At 39.6% G+C, this 19,058-nt stretch overlaps 1 protein-coding gene across 1 annotated transcript in view; it reads left to right on the forward strand.

Annotated features, from left to right (window-relative positions):
* plxna4 (plexin A4) overlaps positions 1 to 19,058 on the forward strand; it is a 252,872-nt gene that overhangs the window by 23,044 nt on the left and 210,770 nt on the right. The window contains exon 2 of the mRNA XM_059325536.1: positions 4,564 to 5,912. Coding sequence (XP_059181519.1) covers positions 4,668 to 5,912 — 1,245 coding nt within the window. The 5' untranslated portion in view covers positions 4,564 to 4,667. The remainder of the gene's footprint in view (positions 1 to 4,563; positions 5,913 to 19,058) is intronic.

Here is a 19,058-nt window from a genome sequence, read left to right on the forward strand (position 1 = left end):
TCATTCTTTTCTGTCTCTCTTGAACCTTGTCATCATTGTGCCTCTGTGCTACATCTAAGTCTGTTTACTTGTTATGCTGTTGTTCTAAGTGTTTGTTTACCTGCAGCTGTCATTCATCCACCCACTGTCACCCTGTGACCGATAACCTTAGATAAGTGTGCAGTCTGTTTTTTCTTTATGAATATAAAGGATTATGTGTAATTACCCTACTTCTTACTCACTCATAATCTCCTAATCCCATTTGACTCATAGTGTTTTTATGAATGTGATAGTTATTTTTAAAGATTTTTACACAGTGAGAAGTTAAGCTGTTTACCAAAGACTTTGACAGTTTCTTCAATTCCAAGTCATTTCTTCATCATGAATGCCTCCCCTCCATCAGTCTATAAATAGCAGGGGATTATTTAGTTGAGGCTTGCTTTTTTTTGTTGTGTCTCCTCCAATTGTCATGTCTGGCCTCAGCTCTCCATTACACAATCATTGCCAAAGCAAAATGGCTCGTGACATATCCATAATAGCTTTGCCTAATACTGTTGTCCCTGAAATTAGCTCTGCAGCATCAGAATACTTTGTCTGAAACAGAGCAATTTGTAGCAGTTGCTCTTTGGACCTGACTGTGTTTGTCTTGTCTGAAGTTTTGAGGAATAATTCTGACAGCCAGACTAAATGTATGTGTGAGAGACGGAACAGAAAATCTGTCATCTGGTTTATGGTGGAGGAGACACATTTTATCCATCTGCCAGCACATTTCTGGTGTGTAGCCATGATGATGGCACTTCACCTGATGCAGCTCAGACACATCCAGAGAAACAAATAAATCTCTTCTCTTCTCTTCTCTTCTCTTCTCTTCTCTTCTCTTCTCTTCTCTTCTCTTCTCTTCTCACGGGGAAACCACATTTCACTGTCTCCCCTGAAAACAAGATAATACCCTTAATTGGCAAAGTCACACATTTATAAATGTAAATGCTGTTTATGTCTCCCTTTTAGGCGGTAGTTTTACAGTCATCATGTGATTCCTCCTGGCACGCTGCTGACAGCGTTTAAGAACAGAGAAAACGAAACAGGAACACAGAAACATCCCAATTATTTTCTAAAGACGGAGCTCAAGTCTCACAGATGGAGATAAATGCACACAAACACAGATGCACACACACACACACACACACACACACACACACACACACACACCGTTGTTTTTGCTCACAGTTCCAGCAATACTGGAAGTGTATGTCGGGGAAAGAGTGTGCTGCTAATCATGAATTCATTAGCACTCTTTGATGTCTATGGGCCTGTAAATGTGTTGAGTGTGTATCTGTGTGTGTGTGTGTGTGTGTGGTTTTGTGTGTGTTTGATATTTCAGTGAATCTTGCAGCTTGCCTGCAGCACTCGGCTACATACTCGTGTCACAGAACTTGAAGCCTCAGCTACCTTTTGCATCTGCCACATTCTCTGACATCACATTTGAAGAAAATGGATGATAAATTATTTGTTTAAATTTAATCAGTCCCATCAAGTATAATTAATTAATTTTTTTACAATGTGGATGAACTATTTTGACGATGTAATTAGAAGTTATTTTACTGTCACTGCCAGTATCACACCTTATTTTGATGTACATATAAGTGCAGGCAAGGGAAAAGGCATAATGGCACACTACTCGATAAATATAAACTACGTGTTAGAATAATCAGTCACCGTGTTGGTGTGTGTTTGTGTGTGTGTGTGTGTGTGTGTGTGTGTGCGTCTGATGTGTAAATCCTCAGAACCAAAGCAAGCTTTAATTAATGGCGCTTGATGATCAGCAGGCAAAGGCAAACAGCAACTAAACGAGCTTGTCCCCCCTGTCAGGAAGGATAATTGCATTTCACCAACAGATCCATGTGGCAGACACACTGCCATTGCATGGTGCCACTGATGAGAGTGTATTTGTCTTCTCCTTTCAGAGTTTTTAGTGTTTTAGGCTCTCAAAATTCCCACTTATTTCTCAAGGGAGACTGCTGGGAGCCTTTCTTTCAAATTTTTATTTTTTTGTTTTATTTTGGGTGTCAGCTGTGTTTAAGTGCAGAAGTGTTTATACTCATGAGGATAGGTGGATGTGAAGGTGGTAGAACAGCCTCCCCCTCTGTCTCTCACTATGTCTCACGCCCTTCTTTTCCTTCTGTGTTTCCTTTTGTCTTCCTTCCTTCCTCTCCACCACCTTTTCTATTAATAATAAGTGCTGAATAAAGTTGCCTGGGAATTTCAGAAGAACACTTTGTTATGGCCGTCCCCCGCTAGGTAAATGAGAGAGGTGGGGGCTCCCGTGCTGTTCCCTTTTGTGAGATTAATATGTAGCTCCCTTTTTATTTTTAGTGTAACATTATGGGCTCAACGCCCTGTCATCACTCCTCATAGCAGCAGCAGCAGCAGCTTCCACTGTCTCCTTCCTCTAAACCTCTCTCTCTTACACTTCTATACGCTTTAATGGGTGGAAATAATAACAGGAACACATTTCACATGTATTTACTGCAGGGTTATTTTAAGTGTTTCTATTATTTTTGTCCATAGCCTGTCTTTCTTTATTGCTGTCCCTCTCCTGGAATGCATCACAGCTTTGGTGATGATCGCTCTTTGACTCACACTTATCCGTACACACACATACGTGCACACACACACCTGAGCAAACGTCACCTTTTCTATCTCTGTATCAGTTTTTATCCCTCTCATCATCCTCTCTTGTCCTCTTATCATGTGTGGAGAGGCTGTCTGCTCTGTTCTTTCTCTCTCTCTGGCTGCCAGGAGATGGAGGGGAGATTGGTAAGATTGCAGTGAGGTTGCGTTTGACACCACCACAACTTGTGATTGCTTGGATATGAACCTGAGATGAGATCTAAGGCTGGATAATGTTGGATAGCACCAACATTTATGGGTGCAAGTGTTCATTGTGAAGACATTCTAAAGATATATTCTGTGAGAATTTTTTGAAATAATTAGCTGTTGTCATTTTTTAACGATGACAAGAAACTTCTTTCTGGCCCCATCGTGATAATATAAAAATGTTCCTATTTTTTCCTATTAATTTTAATGCTTTTGCTGTGAGCTTAAACACAGTCATGAGATTGTTATGTAAAACTGTCTGTTTTGCCGATGGAGATTTGCATTAAGTGTGACAGACAAACTCTGGCATAGCTTCACTATGAGTGGCACTTCAAAGTTTTCCCTGTCTTCACCCTGTACCTCTCGCACAGCAGCATGCACGTTGTTAGAAATTGAATTTGAAAAGAAAAGATGTGTGATATTTGCACTATTTTTTACATATTGCTAGATCATATCATAAGCACTATGTACAATAAAAGTATTAATTGGATTAGTTTAATACCTTGATCGAAATATCTGATTATAATACTGTCGAATATGGTGTTTTGCTTTCAGTATGGTGAAGGTTGACAGCACCAGGATAACACTGTGGAGCTTTAATGCAAGGTGTGATTCGGATTGGTGTTGTAGGACTTTGCATCTTGTGTCTTCCTGTGTAAAACTAAATAACCCAGGTGAACACCACTCCTCATAATACTCAGTTTGCTGCTGGAGATGCCTAATGAGCAGGTGACATACACAGGGGACCACCATGTTTACAGGAAATGCTGACATTCCCCCTTGATAATCTGTGTCAGTGTGTGTCTAACACTGTGTGCTGGGCGCTTTGACAGTATAGATATAACAGTTGTACTCACCACATGCAAAATGTTCATTAAATTGGTGTGGTTTTGCATGTGTTGTGTGTGTGTGTGTGTGTGTGTGTGTGCCTGTCTGCTATGGCTGTGTGTGTAATGCTGAGACTTTGCAAATGACCTAAGGACTAGAGGGAAGCTTATTTCTGCAACCACTTGCATTTCCTCCCTAATTGTTCCTCTTCTGCCCATAAACCTCCTACTTTGTGTGAGTGTGCATGTCTCTGTGTGTGTGTGTAGGTATGTTAAAGAGAGAAAGAAGGTCCTTTTCTCTCTGCTAGCAGTGTCAGCAGGTGAGCTGCCCTATTGGGAGAAAAGAGAGAAATTGCCAAAGCATGCAAATTGCCACTCCAAGGGGAGAATCAATTAGGTGCATAGCGGCTGGAGCAGAAAGGCAAGGAGGGGTGTTGAGGGGCAGGGGTCCATGCAGAGAGATGGTGCAGAGCCGTGCTGATCACCTCCTCTGAGACGTTGCATTACTCCTCCTCTTCTGTCCCTCTTCCTCAGTCCGCGGACTGATCCTATTGGCTCTCTCTCTGCACACTGCCTTTTAAACCTCTACTGTGCCTCAGCCTCATTCCTTTTTCTGTCTAGCCCATTTCTTTTCTAATTATAGATTGTGCTAGAGTCTCAAGTGTGTGGCCTCTTCACCTGTTTTCCTCATTATTCTTTGTAAAGATGCTCTACTCTAATCTGTGCCAGATAAAATTAGACCATAGATCACATAATTGTCTTCATATACTTAATATCCATCAATAGAATATGAAAGTGGCGTTGAATGTGTATTCATTTGTTGGCAATGTTTGTGTTCATGACGCTGTTGTTTACTGGATTTTGTCTCTTCCTTCTTTAGGTGCATAATGTCCTCCATCTCAAGAGAGGTTTGATCCTGATTGGCCGACAGTACTGGTCTGTGCCTCCTTCCCTCTCCTCACCACTCCCAGCCTCCGAACAGCCATGACGTCCCTCACCAGGACACGGACCTGCTTTTTTGTATGCTGCTTCCTGTCCAGTCTGGCGCTTCCTGTGACATCACAAACAGTGGTGCAAGCGCCACAGGCTCACAGCGCCGGCTCCCAAGTGATCACAGCATCCATTCAGGAGGAGGAGTATGCATCATTTCGTGCTGAAAACCCTGAGTGGACATTCAACCATCTGGCAGTGGACTATCGCAACGGCAATGTTTATTTGGGAGCCGTTAATCGCATATACAAACTGTCTCCGGGCTTGGATGTGCAGGTGTCCCATGAGACGGGCCCGGATGAGGACAACCGCAAGTGCTACCCACCACGTATCGTCCAGCCCTGCAGTGAGCCACTAACGCTCACCAACAATGTCAACAAGATGCTTCTGATGGACTATCGGGAGAACCGGCTGCTGGCATGTGGCAGCCTCTACCAGGGCATCTGCAAACTCCTCCGCCTAGATGACCTTTTCAAACTAGGAGAGCCCTTTCACAAGAAGGAGCACTACCTCTCTGGTGTTAATGAGAGTGGCTCTGTGTTTGGCGTCATTGTTTCATATGGCAATGCCTCTCCGGACATGCTGTTTGTAGCCACAGCAGTGGATGGCAAACCAGAGTACTTCCCTACCATTTCTAGTCGCAAGTTGGCCAGAAACTCAGAGGAGGACGGCATGTTTGCATATGTCTTCCATGATGAGTTTGTGGCCTCTATGATTAAGATTCCTTCAGACACCTTCACTGTCATCCCAGACTTTGACATTTACTACATTTATGGCTTTGCCAGTGGGAACTTTGTCTACTTCCTGACTTTGCAGCCTGAAATGGGTGGCGGGCCAACCACTGGATCCTCCTCTACCGGTCGGGAACAGGTCTACACATCCAAGATAGTCCGCCTTTGCAAGGCAGACACCGCCTTCAACTCCTATGTCGAGGTGCCTATCGGATGCATCAGTGGCAATGTGGAGTACAGATTACTGGAGGCGGCCTATCTGTCCAAAGCTGGTGCTATTCTTGCACGCTCACTAGATGTAGCACCGGACGATGATGTTTTGTTCGCCGTTTTCTCAAAAGGACAAAAGAGGCGTCCACGCCAGGCCTCGCAGGACTCTGCCCTCTGTGTCTTCTCTCTGCGGAAGATCAATGAGAAAATCAAGGAGAGGCTGCAGTCGTGCTACAAGGGTGAGGGCACACTGGACCTGGCTTGGCTCAAAGTCAAAGATATTCCCTGCAGCAGTGCGGTGAGTACAACTATAATGCACACACACACACACACACACACACACACACCTTTTGTGACTTTCAGCCCCATTGGCACAGAAACAAGTTTAGTGATGGTACTGGGGAAATATATACTATATGGGGAGTTTCTCTTTTTATTCCACACATACTTTATGTGCACAAGTACAAACATTCTTTACAGTAACATGTAGTACTGGGCTCCCAATTTACCAAAACAGCAGGTGCAAGCAATTCTGTTTAAAGTAGAATTGATCAAACCTTTTTAGGGAAAGGTTATTTAATGAGACTGCATTAAGAAACAGCAAACACTGATGGTTTCTTATTGTTGTACTGTAATGGTTTCTTACTGAGGGACAGTACAGGTTAGTCTCTCTGGAGGAAAATCAGTTGTGAAGGCTCTTCCCAATGTTACCATAATGAGCTTGGATGCACTGTGGGAGGCCTTGGTGAACACTGCGTTCTTGGGTGGGTTCATGCTCCATCCCATTATGATGCGATATTAACCATCCACTGCCTCTTTTAATCCGCTCACCCTTTAAACAATGCAGCTGAATGCTCAGCCAAATTACCATAATTCCATTCTCCATAACAGCATTACAAATTCAGTGATTCAGTTCATTTGATTTCTCACTTTGTGCACATAAAAACAAGGTTAAATTGGGTGTTACGTGTTTAGACCACCTTCACAAGCAGACAAAGCTGTTTGGTGCATTTTTTTTTGTCTTGATCTCATTACGTCATTAATAAAAGCTGCCAACCTCAAGAAATACAAAATTACCATGATCAGAGTGCATTTGTTAGTTATCATGTTCGTCTACATCAACCATGTGCTCACTTGCCAATTTTGTGTTCAGAGAGGTGCAGAAAATGGGTTAAACAAAACAGACTGCTCTGAAGAGATCTGTTTTTCAGCATATAAATCAATTAAAGGTGTAACATTGCAAATGGATGGTTTAACAATTTTTTGCATTTACATCTTGCTATAAATCTTCTTATAAATAAAGACAGAACTTAGCTGAAATTACTGAATGACTGAATGAGCAAAAATACCTTTTTTTTTGATAGAAGAAGAAATATAATCATAGCAACCACCAGCGATATCTTTCTCTCTCAGGCCACTCATTCTTATTATCTACAAGAGCCACAAATGAGAATTTATATGGCTACAAATACTTCCAACAAGAATGTGATTGCTTGGTCATGGCCATATTTCAGAAGCATAAATTTGATCCTCTCACTGCGCCTCAGTCCATATTGTCCTGACCTTAGCCACGCACTATCTCGAGCCATTATGAAGTTGACCCTCTCTTGTGTTTGGTTTGTGGAATCACAGTGTTTATCTATTAATCCGTCTCTGGCACGGCACACGTGGCGGAGCGCCTTTGTCTGCTGCTTGAGGGCCTGATAAATCATGCCCGGGGTGGAGCTGTCAGCAGGGAGAGGAAGTGTGAGGGAGCACACAGGGGTTAGCGCTGAGGAATGATGCCATTTCAGCATGCGCCACAGTATCGCCAACGCCACTGCATAAATTAGACCCTGCTGAACAAGTGACGGTGGACTCTGCAGGAGATAGATGAGTTGTGACACACATACACACACACGTGCCACCACACTTTTAAGTATGGCTACTGCAGTGATGGAGATGGTAGCTTTGAAAGCCAGAGAGAGGCTTTTGACAAAGTAGAATAATAGCACTAAATAAATTATTATATGAAAGGCTTATTAGGTAATTTGTTGAAATGTAGATCAGATCATTCTTGACTGCTTTAAAGTGGAGTTGATGCTACAGTCATAAATAAAAAGTCATATTTAAATACATGGACACAAATACACACATAAATTAGAAGCTTATCCCTTGAGCATTAGTAAATTAGACATAAATACAGGCCATATATATATTCCCGATGATTATTTTTTTTAACAATTAGACCATAAACTAAATAAATGATTATATGAAAGGCTTATTAGGCAATTTGTTGAAATGTAGATCAGATCATTCGTGACTGCTTTAAAGTGGAGTTGATGCTACAGTCATAAATAAAAAGTCATATTTAAATACATGGACACAAATACACACATAAATTAGAAGCTTATCACTCGAGCATTAATAAATTAGACGTAAATATAGGCCATATATATATTCCCTATGAGTATTTTTTTTAACAATTAGACCATAAACTTAATAAATTATTATATGAAAGGCTTATTAGGTAATTTGTTGAAATGTAGATCAGATCATTCTTGACTGCTTTAAAGTGGAGTTGATGCTACAGTCATAAATAAAAAGTCATATTTAAATACATGAACACAAATACACACATAAATTAGAAGCGTATCACTTGAGCATTAGTAAATTAGACATAAATACAGGCCATATTTATATCCCCTATGAGTATTTTTTTTTAACAATTAGACCATGTTATGATAAAGAGTTGTGGGCGAACATTACTCATCTGTGTGTCTGTGATGGATGGTTGGTGTCTCTAATATCCCATGGTTGATTTTTCTTATGAATCGTTGGATGTTAGTCACCGATTAATTCCTTTGCTGCTTTAAATGATGCATGACTAGGAGCGCCACGTCTCTGATATCATCAGAAATGTAGTTTAAACTCATCGTTCACATCCTCTCCATTCGCTCACACACATACACTCACACTCTTTCTCAAAAACATCAGACATGGTTGCTAGAATATTTTGGAAGTTGGAGTGCTTTTTGGGTTCCTGCACTCAAAGGACACCCTAATTGAGGAATCCACAACCACATGAATATCAAATAAGGGTCTTACTCACTCTATTACAACTCTTACACTCCTCTTTCACAATCTTTGGCTTTATTCACTCTCTGCAGAAAGTCTTTTTTATGGCTCAAAGATGGGATTTAGTCACTTTATTCATGTAATTAAGGTTGATTTCAATATAATTGAAAAAGATGTTCTTTCGTTTTATGGTTCAGAAATTTAACTTAAAGGAATACTTCATTTGCATTATCAAGTGCTCAGTATGTTTACCTTGAATTCATGAAAGGAAAGTTTCTGTCTCGCATCCCTCCATGGTAAACAGAAAATGGAGTGAATCCTTGATGAATTCAAGTACATGTGGGCTGCTTGTTTTGTGAGAGTTTGTAAATGGATGTTTTGATATAGTTCTAATGATGTTAAACAGCCTGTATTTATTTTAATTCATCAAGGATTTGCTCTATTTTTGAAATTTTCTGGAAGGCTTCAAGGAAACACAGGGTAATTAAGTCCTATACAAATAATTTTTGAGGTTAGTTTTCACTTAGAGCAGGGTACGCAGCCTTTTTTTTGGATACAATCAGCTATTTTTTGTTCAAAACATTCTAAAAATGAACTTTTTAAAATGAACCTTATCAAGAAATCAAGGAAATTGCAGTATTTATGCTTTGTCAGAGATGCCTATCTAATGTGTTGCAAAGATTGTGCTGCACAGATAGAGTTTGACTCTCTGGGGAACCGTATACATTATTTTGGACATTGAAAAGTATATTGCCTGTCTCACTATACACTGTAAAAAAAAATCTGTTTAATTTACGGTAAAATATCGGCAGCTGTGGTTGCCAGAACATCACCGTAAAAAATACAGTGAGCGTATGTAAATGTAAATATCAGCAAAAACTGTAATTTATACTGAATAATCCCATTACTTTTAGGATAATTGTGTCATCGTGGTATTTCTCCATTAACTTTACATGAAAAATTTATATTTTTACAGCAAAACTGTGTGTTTTCTACAGTTTATGGTGGTAGAATTTAAAGTTTTTTACTATTCTTTGATTGACAGTAACTAAAAGTATCTGCTACGGTGATGTACAATGTTTAATTTTACGACCTATTTCTGATGCAAATTGACAGTGTTTTACTGTTATTTCTACAAACATTTTTGACAGTGTACACACTGTTGAACAGTGTCATCTCTGCATTCAGTAAATCATGTAATCCTTGCCCAAAGGGAAGTACTGCCCTCTATTTTTTTTTTTTTATCAAGCATGTGATCAGTAGATATTGACTGAAACATTTTGAAATATCACTGTTCTGGAGTGAGAACCAATCAAATCATCAAAGTTATAAAAACGTGTCCAAGGACACAGGCTGGAGTAGGGCAGTATAAACACTCACTTCAGTCACTTCCGTCACTTTGTTGCCTTACATCATCTTTAAGAGGCTTTCAGTCAGAGTGGGAGAGGTGGAAAGAGTGAGAAGTTGAGGAGACAAAGTATATCCAGAGAGTGGTATGATGGGTGAGAGAGCAGTAGAGAGGATAGATGGTGAGAGAGTCAGAGGAGGGGGGGGGGCTTCCTCTCTCCCCCAAATGGCCACGCTCGGCTGAGCCACATAATGCGTGCTCAACAGTATAAGTCTGCAAAGGGCCTGCATCCATAGATCATTGTGAAGTGGCATGTGACCTATAAAAAAACCGCTGCCTGCTCCCTCCATGTTCACTGTGTCAGCAGAAAAAAAACAGAACAACAAAACAGCAGGATCGCAATAAATTCACTCTCTGCTCTTTTCTCTCTCATCCTTGATTCATTGCTCACTGCTCGTGCCGCTCTTTTCTCCTTTTGCTTGTCCTTCTCCTCATGTTCTTGTAAAAATAGTTGCCTTTATCCCATATTCTTATTCTCTGTTAAGCTTCCCGAGCCTTCTCTCCCCCTTTATTTCCTCTTACAGTGCTTTCTGTAAGCACAGGGTGAAGTTTTGTCTCTCACCCCATCCTCTAAACGCGGATGAGAAAATTACAAGGTCGCCTGTAAGTCCCTGACAGGCCACGGCCATCCCCTCATCCCTTCTGCTAATGATCATTAATTACATGTCATTAACTAACATGCCACGGGCTATTCTTCCACATTTGTCATGTGCTATCGACTTCACATTCTGAATTCACTCCAATTAATTAGATTATTCTACTCGGCCGCTGCTGTTTCTTTGAGTCTTTTTCTTGATCTTTCTCACAGGCCTCCCAACACACACTCATCCTGCCTCGTTTCATCCTTCGCTTGAAAAGGAACTCTACCAATATGACATTCTCGGTCTTACCACCCATGGTCATATTTCATATCATTGACTCTTTTCTGTTTTCTATTTGGTTCTGTTTTTAACAAACCTTGAATAGTGTTGTCTTCTGTGCTGACCATCTCCATCCCTCCTCCTCCTGATTGCGGAGCTTAATCAGCGGCTGGCTGCTGCTGCTGCTGATGATGAGTCAGTCTAGGCCACATCCTCAGGAAGGGAAAGGCTAGTGGATTCATTAAGAACATCCAGACTGCCCCCCCACCTCCCCACTTCACCCCACTCCATCCACATATCCGCTATCCTGCTTGCTGGCTGGCTCGCTAATTAAATCTCCATACATGATACCACTTGCTAAAGGTCAGAATCCATCACAATATCATTATTCTGTGATTAAACAAATGTCTCCCGCTTCCTACACTATTCGCTGCTGCCTGCCCTCCGCCTGAAAACACTCACTGAATTGGGTGTCTTCATTTCTTTGCTATTCTTTGTTATTTTTTGTCTTTTGTCGAGCTCTTGAAAAACTCTTTTGTTTGCTCTGTCTCTCTTTCCCCACCATCTCATTCACTCGCTCCCTAGCGAGCAGTGCTGTGCAATATTTAAAAAGGAATTTTACAAAATATACTGAGTTACCAATTAAATGTACCAAGCTACAACAAATGCAATCCAAAAACAGCAACCAGGGCTGGGGCCTGTAAACATTCAGGGTTCAACCCAACTTGGTAATAGAATGTCTGAAAATACAGACATAATATATCTTCCTATAGGGCCTTACATCCCATTTTTGTATTTAATTATTCTCCAACTTCTTCATCTTTGTAAAACCATAACACAAGAAATGTTTAGGATGACTAATTTTTACTCCTGCCACCTAAAAAGAGTCAAAAATGTTCTAACACGGAGTTGAAAGTAATATAAATCCTTTTGAGGAAACACCCCTCTTAAATGCATTGCTTGAAGCCTGGCAAGATGGATTTGTGATCTTGTGATCCTGTGATTCACACATGCTGTTTGATTTATCACTAGAAATCCAGCTGCCATGAAAGATAACCATTTTTCCACTATATCTTTACATAGTAAGTAGTTGTTTCCTGCTATATTAATGTTCTAAATGTCCTGTACAGCCCCTTTAAATGTGAAGCAGTCCAGTAACTGCATCCTGACAAATAACCACTGAGTTGAATCAATATCTGACACAGCATTAATAAAAAGAAAGTGATGAAGAATACCTAATAAACTGTCAACTCTAGTGGGTAATACATACACAGTTGTTTTCCTCAGTTTAGTTTTTATCACTCGAATAAATCCAGTTTCTGGTAAGAAATAAGACAGTAATGCCTAGTAATCTTTAAAAAAAAAAAAAAAATTCTGCCAGTGTGCAGTGAAAGAAAAAACATGTGTTTGGAAGATCTGACACATCTTCCTCTTTATGATATGAGTTTTCAACTCCCAGTTTGATTTGTGAATTCCCTTTTCTCCTCAATCTGTGCATCTGTTAAACCTCCATCCAGCGTCTGACATGCTTCTCCCTTGTTTCTCTCCTGGCCCTGCTTAAGTGACGTCTGTTTCATTCAGAACTGTCATTCTGTTTCGTTAGTTCCTGATTTGATTGTTTCCCTAACCAATATTTATTATCTGTTGTAGCTGCGAAGCAAACGGTTGGCAGGTGCAAGCATCTGCAAACATGAAATCACAAAATATCACAGGCTTATCAAAGCCTCCTTCCACGCATTGAAACCTGCCAATGTAACATGGAAATAAATCCACTTTCTTTCAAGCACACCAAGAGAAGTGTGTGAACAGCCTAGTATAGCCATACACACTTACATCATTTTCCAGCATTGTTTCATATAAATGTGCACTAACTCACTATCATGCACTGATCTGCCAAGACTGACGGCTCATCTGAGATGACATAGCCGGCATTGAACTAGCCCTGTATGTGTGTGTGCCCAAACATATACAGTACAGGCCAAAAGTTTGGACACACCTTCTCATTCAATGTTTTTCCTTTATTTTCATGACTATTGACATTGTAAATTCATCAAAACTATTAATGAACACATGTGGAATTATGTACTTAACAAAAAAGTGTGAAATAACTGAAAACATGTCTTATATTCTAGTAAGCAAAGGGTGGTTACTTTGAGGAATCTAAAATACAAGACATGTTTTCAGTTATTTCACACTTTTTTTGTTAAGTACATAATTCCATATGTGTTTATTCATAGTTTTGATGCCTTCAGTGAGAATCTACAATGCAAATAGTCATGAAAATAAAGAAAAACGCATTGAATGAGATGGGTGTGTCCAAACTTTTGGCCTGTACTGTATATTCTCTCTTTCTTCAGTTCTAATTATTGTGACTGGTTTTCAAAACAGTCCCCAAGGAGCTGTGCACAGGGGATGTTAACTCTACTTGGTGACAGCGATTGTGCTCAGCATCGACACTTGATGATGCAAAAAAAGAGTTTGCCCTGTGGGCTCTTAAAAAACCCCAAAACAGACAAAGAGCACTGAACTCCAGCCATCAGAAACAAATTCACAATGGACCGCACGTTTGATTTTAAGAAGAAGAATTGCATTTTTCGGTTTAGCCGGTTTTGACAGGAATAATATCTCTGTTTATCATGCACACTGTAAAAAAGGTTTGTAGAAATAACAGTAATACACTGTCAAATACATCAGAAATAGGGCATAAAATGAAAAATTGTATATTACCGTATTAGACACTTTTAATTACCGTAAATCAAAGAATGGCACAAAACGTTTACTTTTTTCTGTCATAAACTGGAAGAAACACACAGTTTTGCTGTAAAATATAACATTTTCATGCAAAATGTATGGAGAAATACCATGATGTGTGAACGAATGACACAATTACCCTAAAAATAACAGGATTGAAGATTAAATTACAGTTTTTGCTGATATTTACATTTAAATTTAGAATAGAAAATCCACTCACTGTAATTTTTACGGTGAAGTTCTGGCAACCACAGCTGCCGGTATTTTTCCGTAAATTAAACAGATTATTTTTTACAGTGCAGTATGCAGTGTATCCATGTTCCAGCCAGCCATTCCTCTTAACACCACACTGACCTGCCCAACATAAGTTGAAAGTAGAAATGATCTCTGGACACTGTGTGTAGATTCTTTCTTAGACATGTTTATTGCTTCTTCCCCTCCTGGCACTATATTTGTATTTAGAAGTAATTTTGTGTTGGTAAGAATGTTTGACCTGCAGCGCTTCGATGCTCAGGCTTCTCTCTTCCCTTTGCGTCTTGTTCATTCTGTTTCTGCCTGAAACTGGCAGCTAAAAGCAGAAGAGCCCTCAGATGGCTCAATTTGAGTATAAGGTGCGACACTTTTTTGGACTGTTTTTGTGAAGAGGAAAATAGGAAGTGATTTATGGAAACAGGACACAAGTGGGAGAGTGACTTGTGCATTTCACATCTCACTGTGAGTGTGTGTGTGTGTTTACTTTGTGGTGTGTGTGGTGGTGTGCTCTGTCACGCGTTGCTAGTGTGATGGAGGGCACCACGGATGAGTAGTCAGACAGACCAAGTCCTGGCACAGTAGCCATTGGTCCATCTGACACAGAAAGACACACACACACACACACACACACACACTGACACACTTTCAAGCAAACACACCCTCCTACTCACAGACACACAGACAAATAAGGAGTAGAGCTTTATTTAAACTTGCACACTCAAAGGTTTTAGCTTAATAAAAATGGTACCAGATTCTTCAGCTTTTCACCAGTGTCCACAGATCAGAGAATGGTGCATGCATAGAGTAGAAATATCCAATTTGCATTGCATAACCCACCAAAGTAGGTCTACAACGAACGGGTCTATATTGAGAAGATGATACCAAATCGAGCAATTTATTTTCCCGAAATCTACTAGCTACCAGTAGAATTTAAACTTTGATTCAAAATATACAAAGCCAAATTGAATTTCTGACATTTCCAACAATCATATTTGCAGCCAGTCTCGAATAGTAAGTTCAATTGGCAGTTTATTAGGTTCAAAACGATTTCAGTCTAATATAATGGGCTTGCAATAAATCCTGCCTTCATGAAGTCTTTAATCAACATTTTGTTGCAAATTGTATCTGAAGAGGTATAAACGCATACTGCATAAAGCAATATACAACTGTCATTCAAGCAGCATTCCAATGTGTCTAGTGCCTTTAACTAGTAAAATAAGACTTATATCTTGAGTTAAGTATTTAATAAAAAGGAAATAAAATATTCAGCAGAGCTGCCATACTTTATGTCTTCCAACCATCAAGAGCTATGCATTCTCCTGCATATCTTGATATATAGTTATCAGGTTTTTTTTTTACAGATGCTTTACTCTAAAGTGACTCGCTGTTGCTACAGGAGTCGTACTGTCAATGTTTTAGTATTGTTAAATTGAATGTTGACATTATATCTTAAAATGAACACTGCAAACCCACTTAGTCATGACATAATTCTCTAGTGCCGCCAATCATCCTGGCAGGTCGGTCATTTAGCCCAGTAGGCTCGAGGAAATACTGGATGTCTAAGTGGGTAATTATACAAAGAGCAACCACTAGGATATATATTTTTTTCATTTTACTCCTCAAGTCTTTCTTTCTAAGGGCAATTTTGCCATGCAATCACTCCACAGTCAAACAAGCTACTTATAAACAACAAATGTTGCATGAAGCCTTTTTATCAAAAGAAACACAGTGCAGAATAAGCTTAGTAAAATGGACTGAGGAGGAAAGTCATAGGAAGTGCCTCATGGAGGACAATGATGCATTAAAGAGGAATAGCTAGGAGTGTTAGAAAATGGACACTTTGGAGCCTCCAACGGTTGAGCAGCGACATGAAGCGAAACGTCTCTGCGGTTTAATGTGTGTCATTAACTTGGTGAACTTGCAGCCAATGGAAGGGGCCCTCAAAACAGTGCAAGCCCAGATTAGGCCATACATCAGAGAGCGTTGGAGAGCGGATCTCTTTCAGTCCCCACTAATCGCATTGAGCAACTCGCTCTCTGTTTCGCGCGCGCCCACTGCCCCCTCTCTTTCTCTCCACTCTGTATCTGCTGATCCCTCTGCACAGTCCAGAAGAGAGCTCTCTTTGTGCCGGTGCTGGCAGGCAAACAGAAGCAGAGAGATGGATATGGCTGAGAGTGACCTGATTCTGCCTCAGTGCCTGGCCTCTGTCCAAATACAGAGACTCTGCTCTCCTGTCCCTCTGTCTTTAGGGAGGAACCCTCCGTCTTTCTCCTCTGTTGCTACGCTGCGGGACGCTGGCTGAAATCCCCACCAGACCTGAGAAAGAATTGAGTTTGTAGATTCACTTACTTATCGAGCAGTCTCCACATATCGTTAGCCTCATAGCATATAAGTCATATTTGAACATTTTCGGGGAACAAAAAAACCCCACAATTTTTAGTAAGCCCATTGGTATTTTTAATTGATATTGTAACAGTAAGTTCAAATAGAAGTGTGAACAAGTTTGCATAAAAAATTAAACACATCAATTTCATAACAGATAAAAGTGACTTAGGCAGAATATGCCCTGACTAAGGCAATTTTTCTCTTACATATAAATAATGTAGTTTGGTTTGTATGTAGCGGCAAAAATGCCTAAGTCAAGGAGATGACTAAGGCAGAAAGTGATTTTGGACTCTAACAAGTGTTCTGATAGGCTGAGAACATAGGCAATAAGGCAGAAAGATGCAGCAGTGGTAGGAGAGTAAAGTTAGGCAGATATCACAATTTGGCCAAAAAAATGACTTAGGCAATTATGCTATGAGGCTAACGATATATTAAGATGTGAACGAGTAATGGTGTCCATAGCAGTGAGTCTTTTTTTAATGTCAATATCTCTACAGCATCCAGAGATGGAGGAGTTTGAATTTTTTTCTTACTTTTTTACTTGCTCAAAGAAATTGAATTTGAAAAATAACAGCGTGAAAATAAACATGATTGAGCTTCTATTGGATGCTTTGAAAACAGTCTGTTAGCATAAGTAAATGCCCAAATAATGTTACTAAACCCCTGCTTCCTGGTGAAGGCAAATCTGTGTCAGTGATTGGCATCATTTGTAAATTTTGTTTAAACTTTTGTATATCTTTGAACATTTTTGTTGAGTCCTACGATTGATCATTTATGTCTGTGCAGAAGTTAATTAAAATCAGATTTGCACACACAAGCATCTCGCGTGAGATCCTTGGAAAGTAAGAGACGGAAAAGAAGATGAAAAGTAATCCTCAAGGTTTACATCTCATCAGTGTTTGCCAATGGTTGCCAAGGCGCTGGCCATGGGAAGTTGGACAGATATGGTTAAAAAAGAAAAAGCAGCATAGAAATGGAAAGGCTCTGCTTTGAAAAAAAGCATTAATGAGATGGGTTGAGAGAAAGAAAAGGTGCATAAAAACATGATAGAAGCTGTGACAGCAGTGTCTTATTGGCAGGCATTGTCAAGGGCTACATTGATATTATTTGGTATTCTGACTGGAGATGTCTTTGGCATCACAACTACAAATGTCATGTATTGGTGGTGGCATAATGAAAATGTGTCTGCTTCCTGAAAGGACTGACAGACAAAGTATATTTCATTAGATTGCAGAATGCGGGACGGAGATGGCAGCTGTGATTGGCAACCAGGAGAAATAATACAGCATGTGTCAGTGACAAGAGATGAAAACACACACATTTTCACACGTATAAAAGCATCCTTTTCTTGCACATGCGTCACCCCTCACTTAGTCAGACACACACGAAATGTTGACAGAAACTCAGATAATGTGAAGTGATTTTTAATGAGGGAAACCACTTTTACTCTTTCGGAAAAGTAATAAATCTTTGGAGAAATGGCTGTGCCTTTTTATTATCTTTGAGGTCACATTCAATCATAGAGGCTCCAAATACTACAAAGTACTCCATTTGGCTGGTGATAGACCCTGTTAACCTTTGAACCCTGGGACGGTGAGTCCCCTCTATAACGGATGGTGTCACTCAGGAGCGTGCTTGTGTGTGTTTGTATGTGTGTTGGAGGAATGGCCTCACTGACCTTTCACAACCAGGTTAAGTTTAACCTGTGTGTAAATCATAGGCTCCACTGTGGCCTCCTCGTGGAGTTTTATAGATTAAGAACAGACATTTTTTTCCAGTTGCTGCTCATTGTATTGTGGCTAAAATCCCGCTGTAGCCAAAAAAATCATTATACAATTCTTATTACACATCAATGATCCTTTCTGTTGCTACCATGCAGTCTAAAGTTGCTACTGTTGCTGCTGTAAAATGGGGGATAAATTGTTTTGAGCGTCAGACCCCTCGCCAAATGACTTCTTCCACTACGAGAATCTGATCAATTTTGTCCGCTAACATTTGGAAAGTCTTGAGGAGCCTCACAGTTAAATGAATTACCTTTCTTTAAGTTAGCATGAGGCTTAAGCAGATTTTAGCAGCTCAACTGACAACTCTTTTTTTTCCTCTTTGGTTTTACTAGCAGACTTCTGAACCAGAGTATGTAAAAAATATAACTTCATAAAGAAGTAATATTCTTAATATTAAACCTGTTTGGCTTAATTATAAAATTAAGCCATATGAACCTGTAATTGTCTGTTTTCTATCTCTAACAGACCTTTGACTGAAACAGGTGCATCTCAATAAATTAGAATATCATATATCATATCATGTCATATCATATCATATCATATCATATCATATCATTCAAAAAGTGAGATATAGATCCATTACATACAGAACGAAACATTTCATGTATTAATTTATTGAATTTATTCTAATTATAATGATTATAGCATACATTTAATGAAGACCTAGAATTCAGTGTCTCAAAAAAAATTTATATTACAAAAGACCAATTTAAAAAATTATGTTTAATATGGAAATGTTGGCCTCTGAAAAGTATGTCCATCTATATGCACTCAATACTTTTTGGTTGGGGCTATTTGACTTGAACTACTGGAAATTGACTTTTCCATGATATTCTAATGTATTAAGATGCACCTGTATGTTAAATTAATTACAATTCAAGTTTTGTCATGTTTTAAGGTAGAAAAAAAAACTATCATGAAGTTGTTATTGTTACTTCCTTCTTAAA

Source organism: Centropristis striata, chromosome 22, assembly GCF_030273125.1.
Source record: "Centropristis striata isolate RG_2023a ecotype Rhode Island chromosome 22, C.striata_1.0, whole genome shotgun sequence".
Classification (NCBI taxonomy): domain Eukaryota; kingdom Metazoa; phylum Chordata; class Actinopteri; order Perciformes; family Serranidae; genus Centropristis; species Centropristis striata.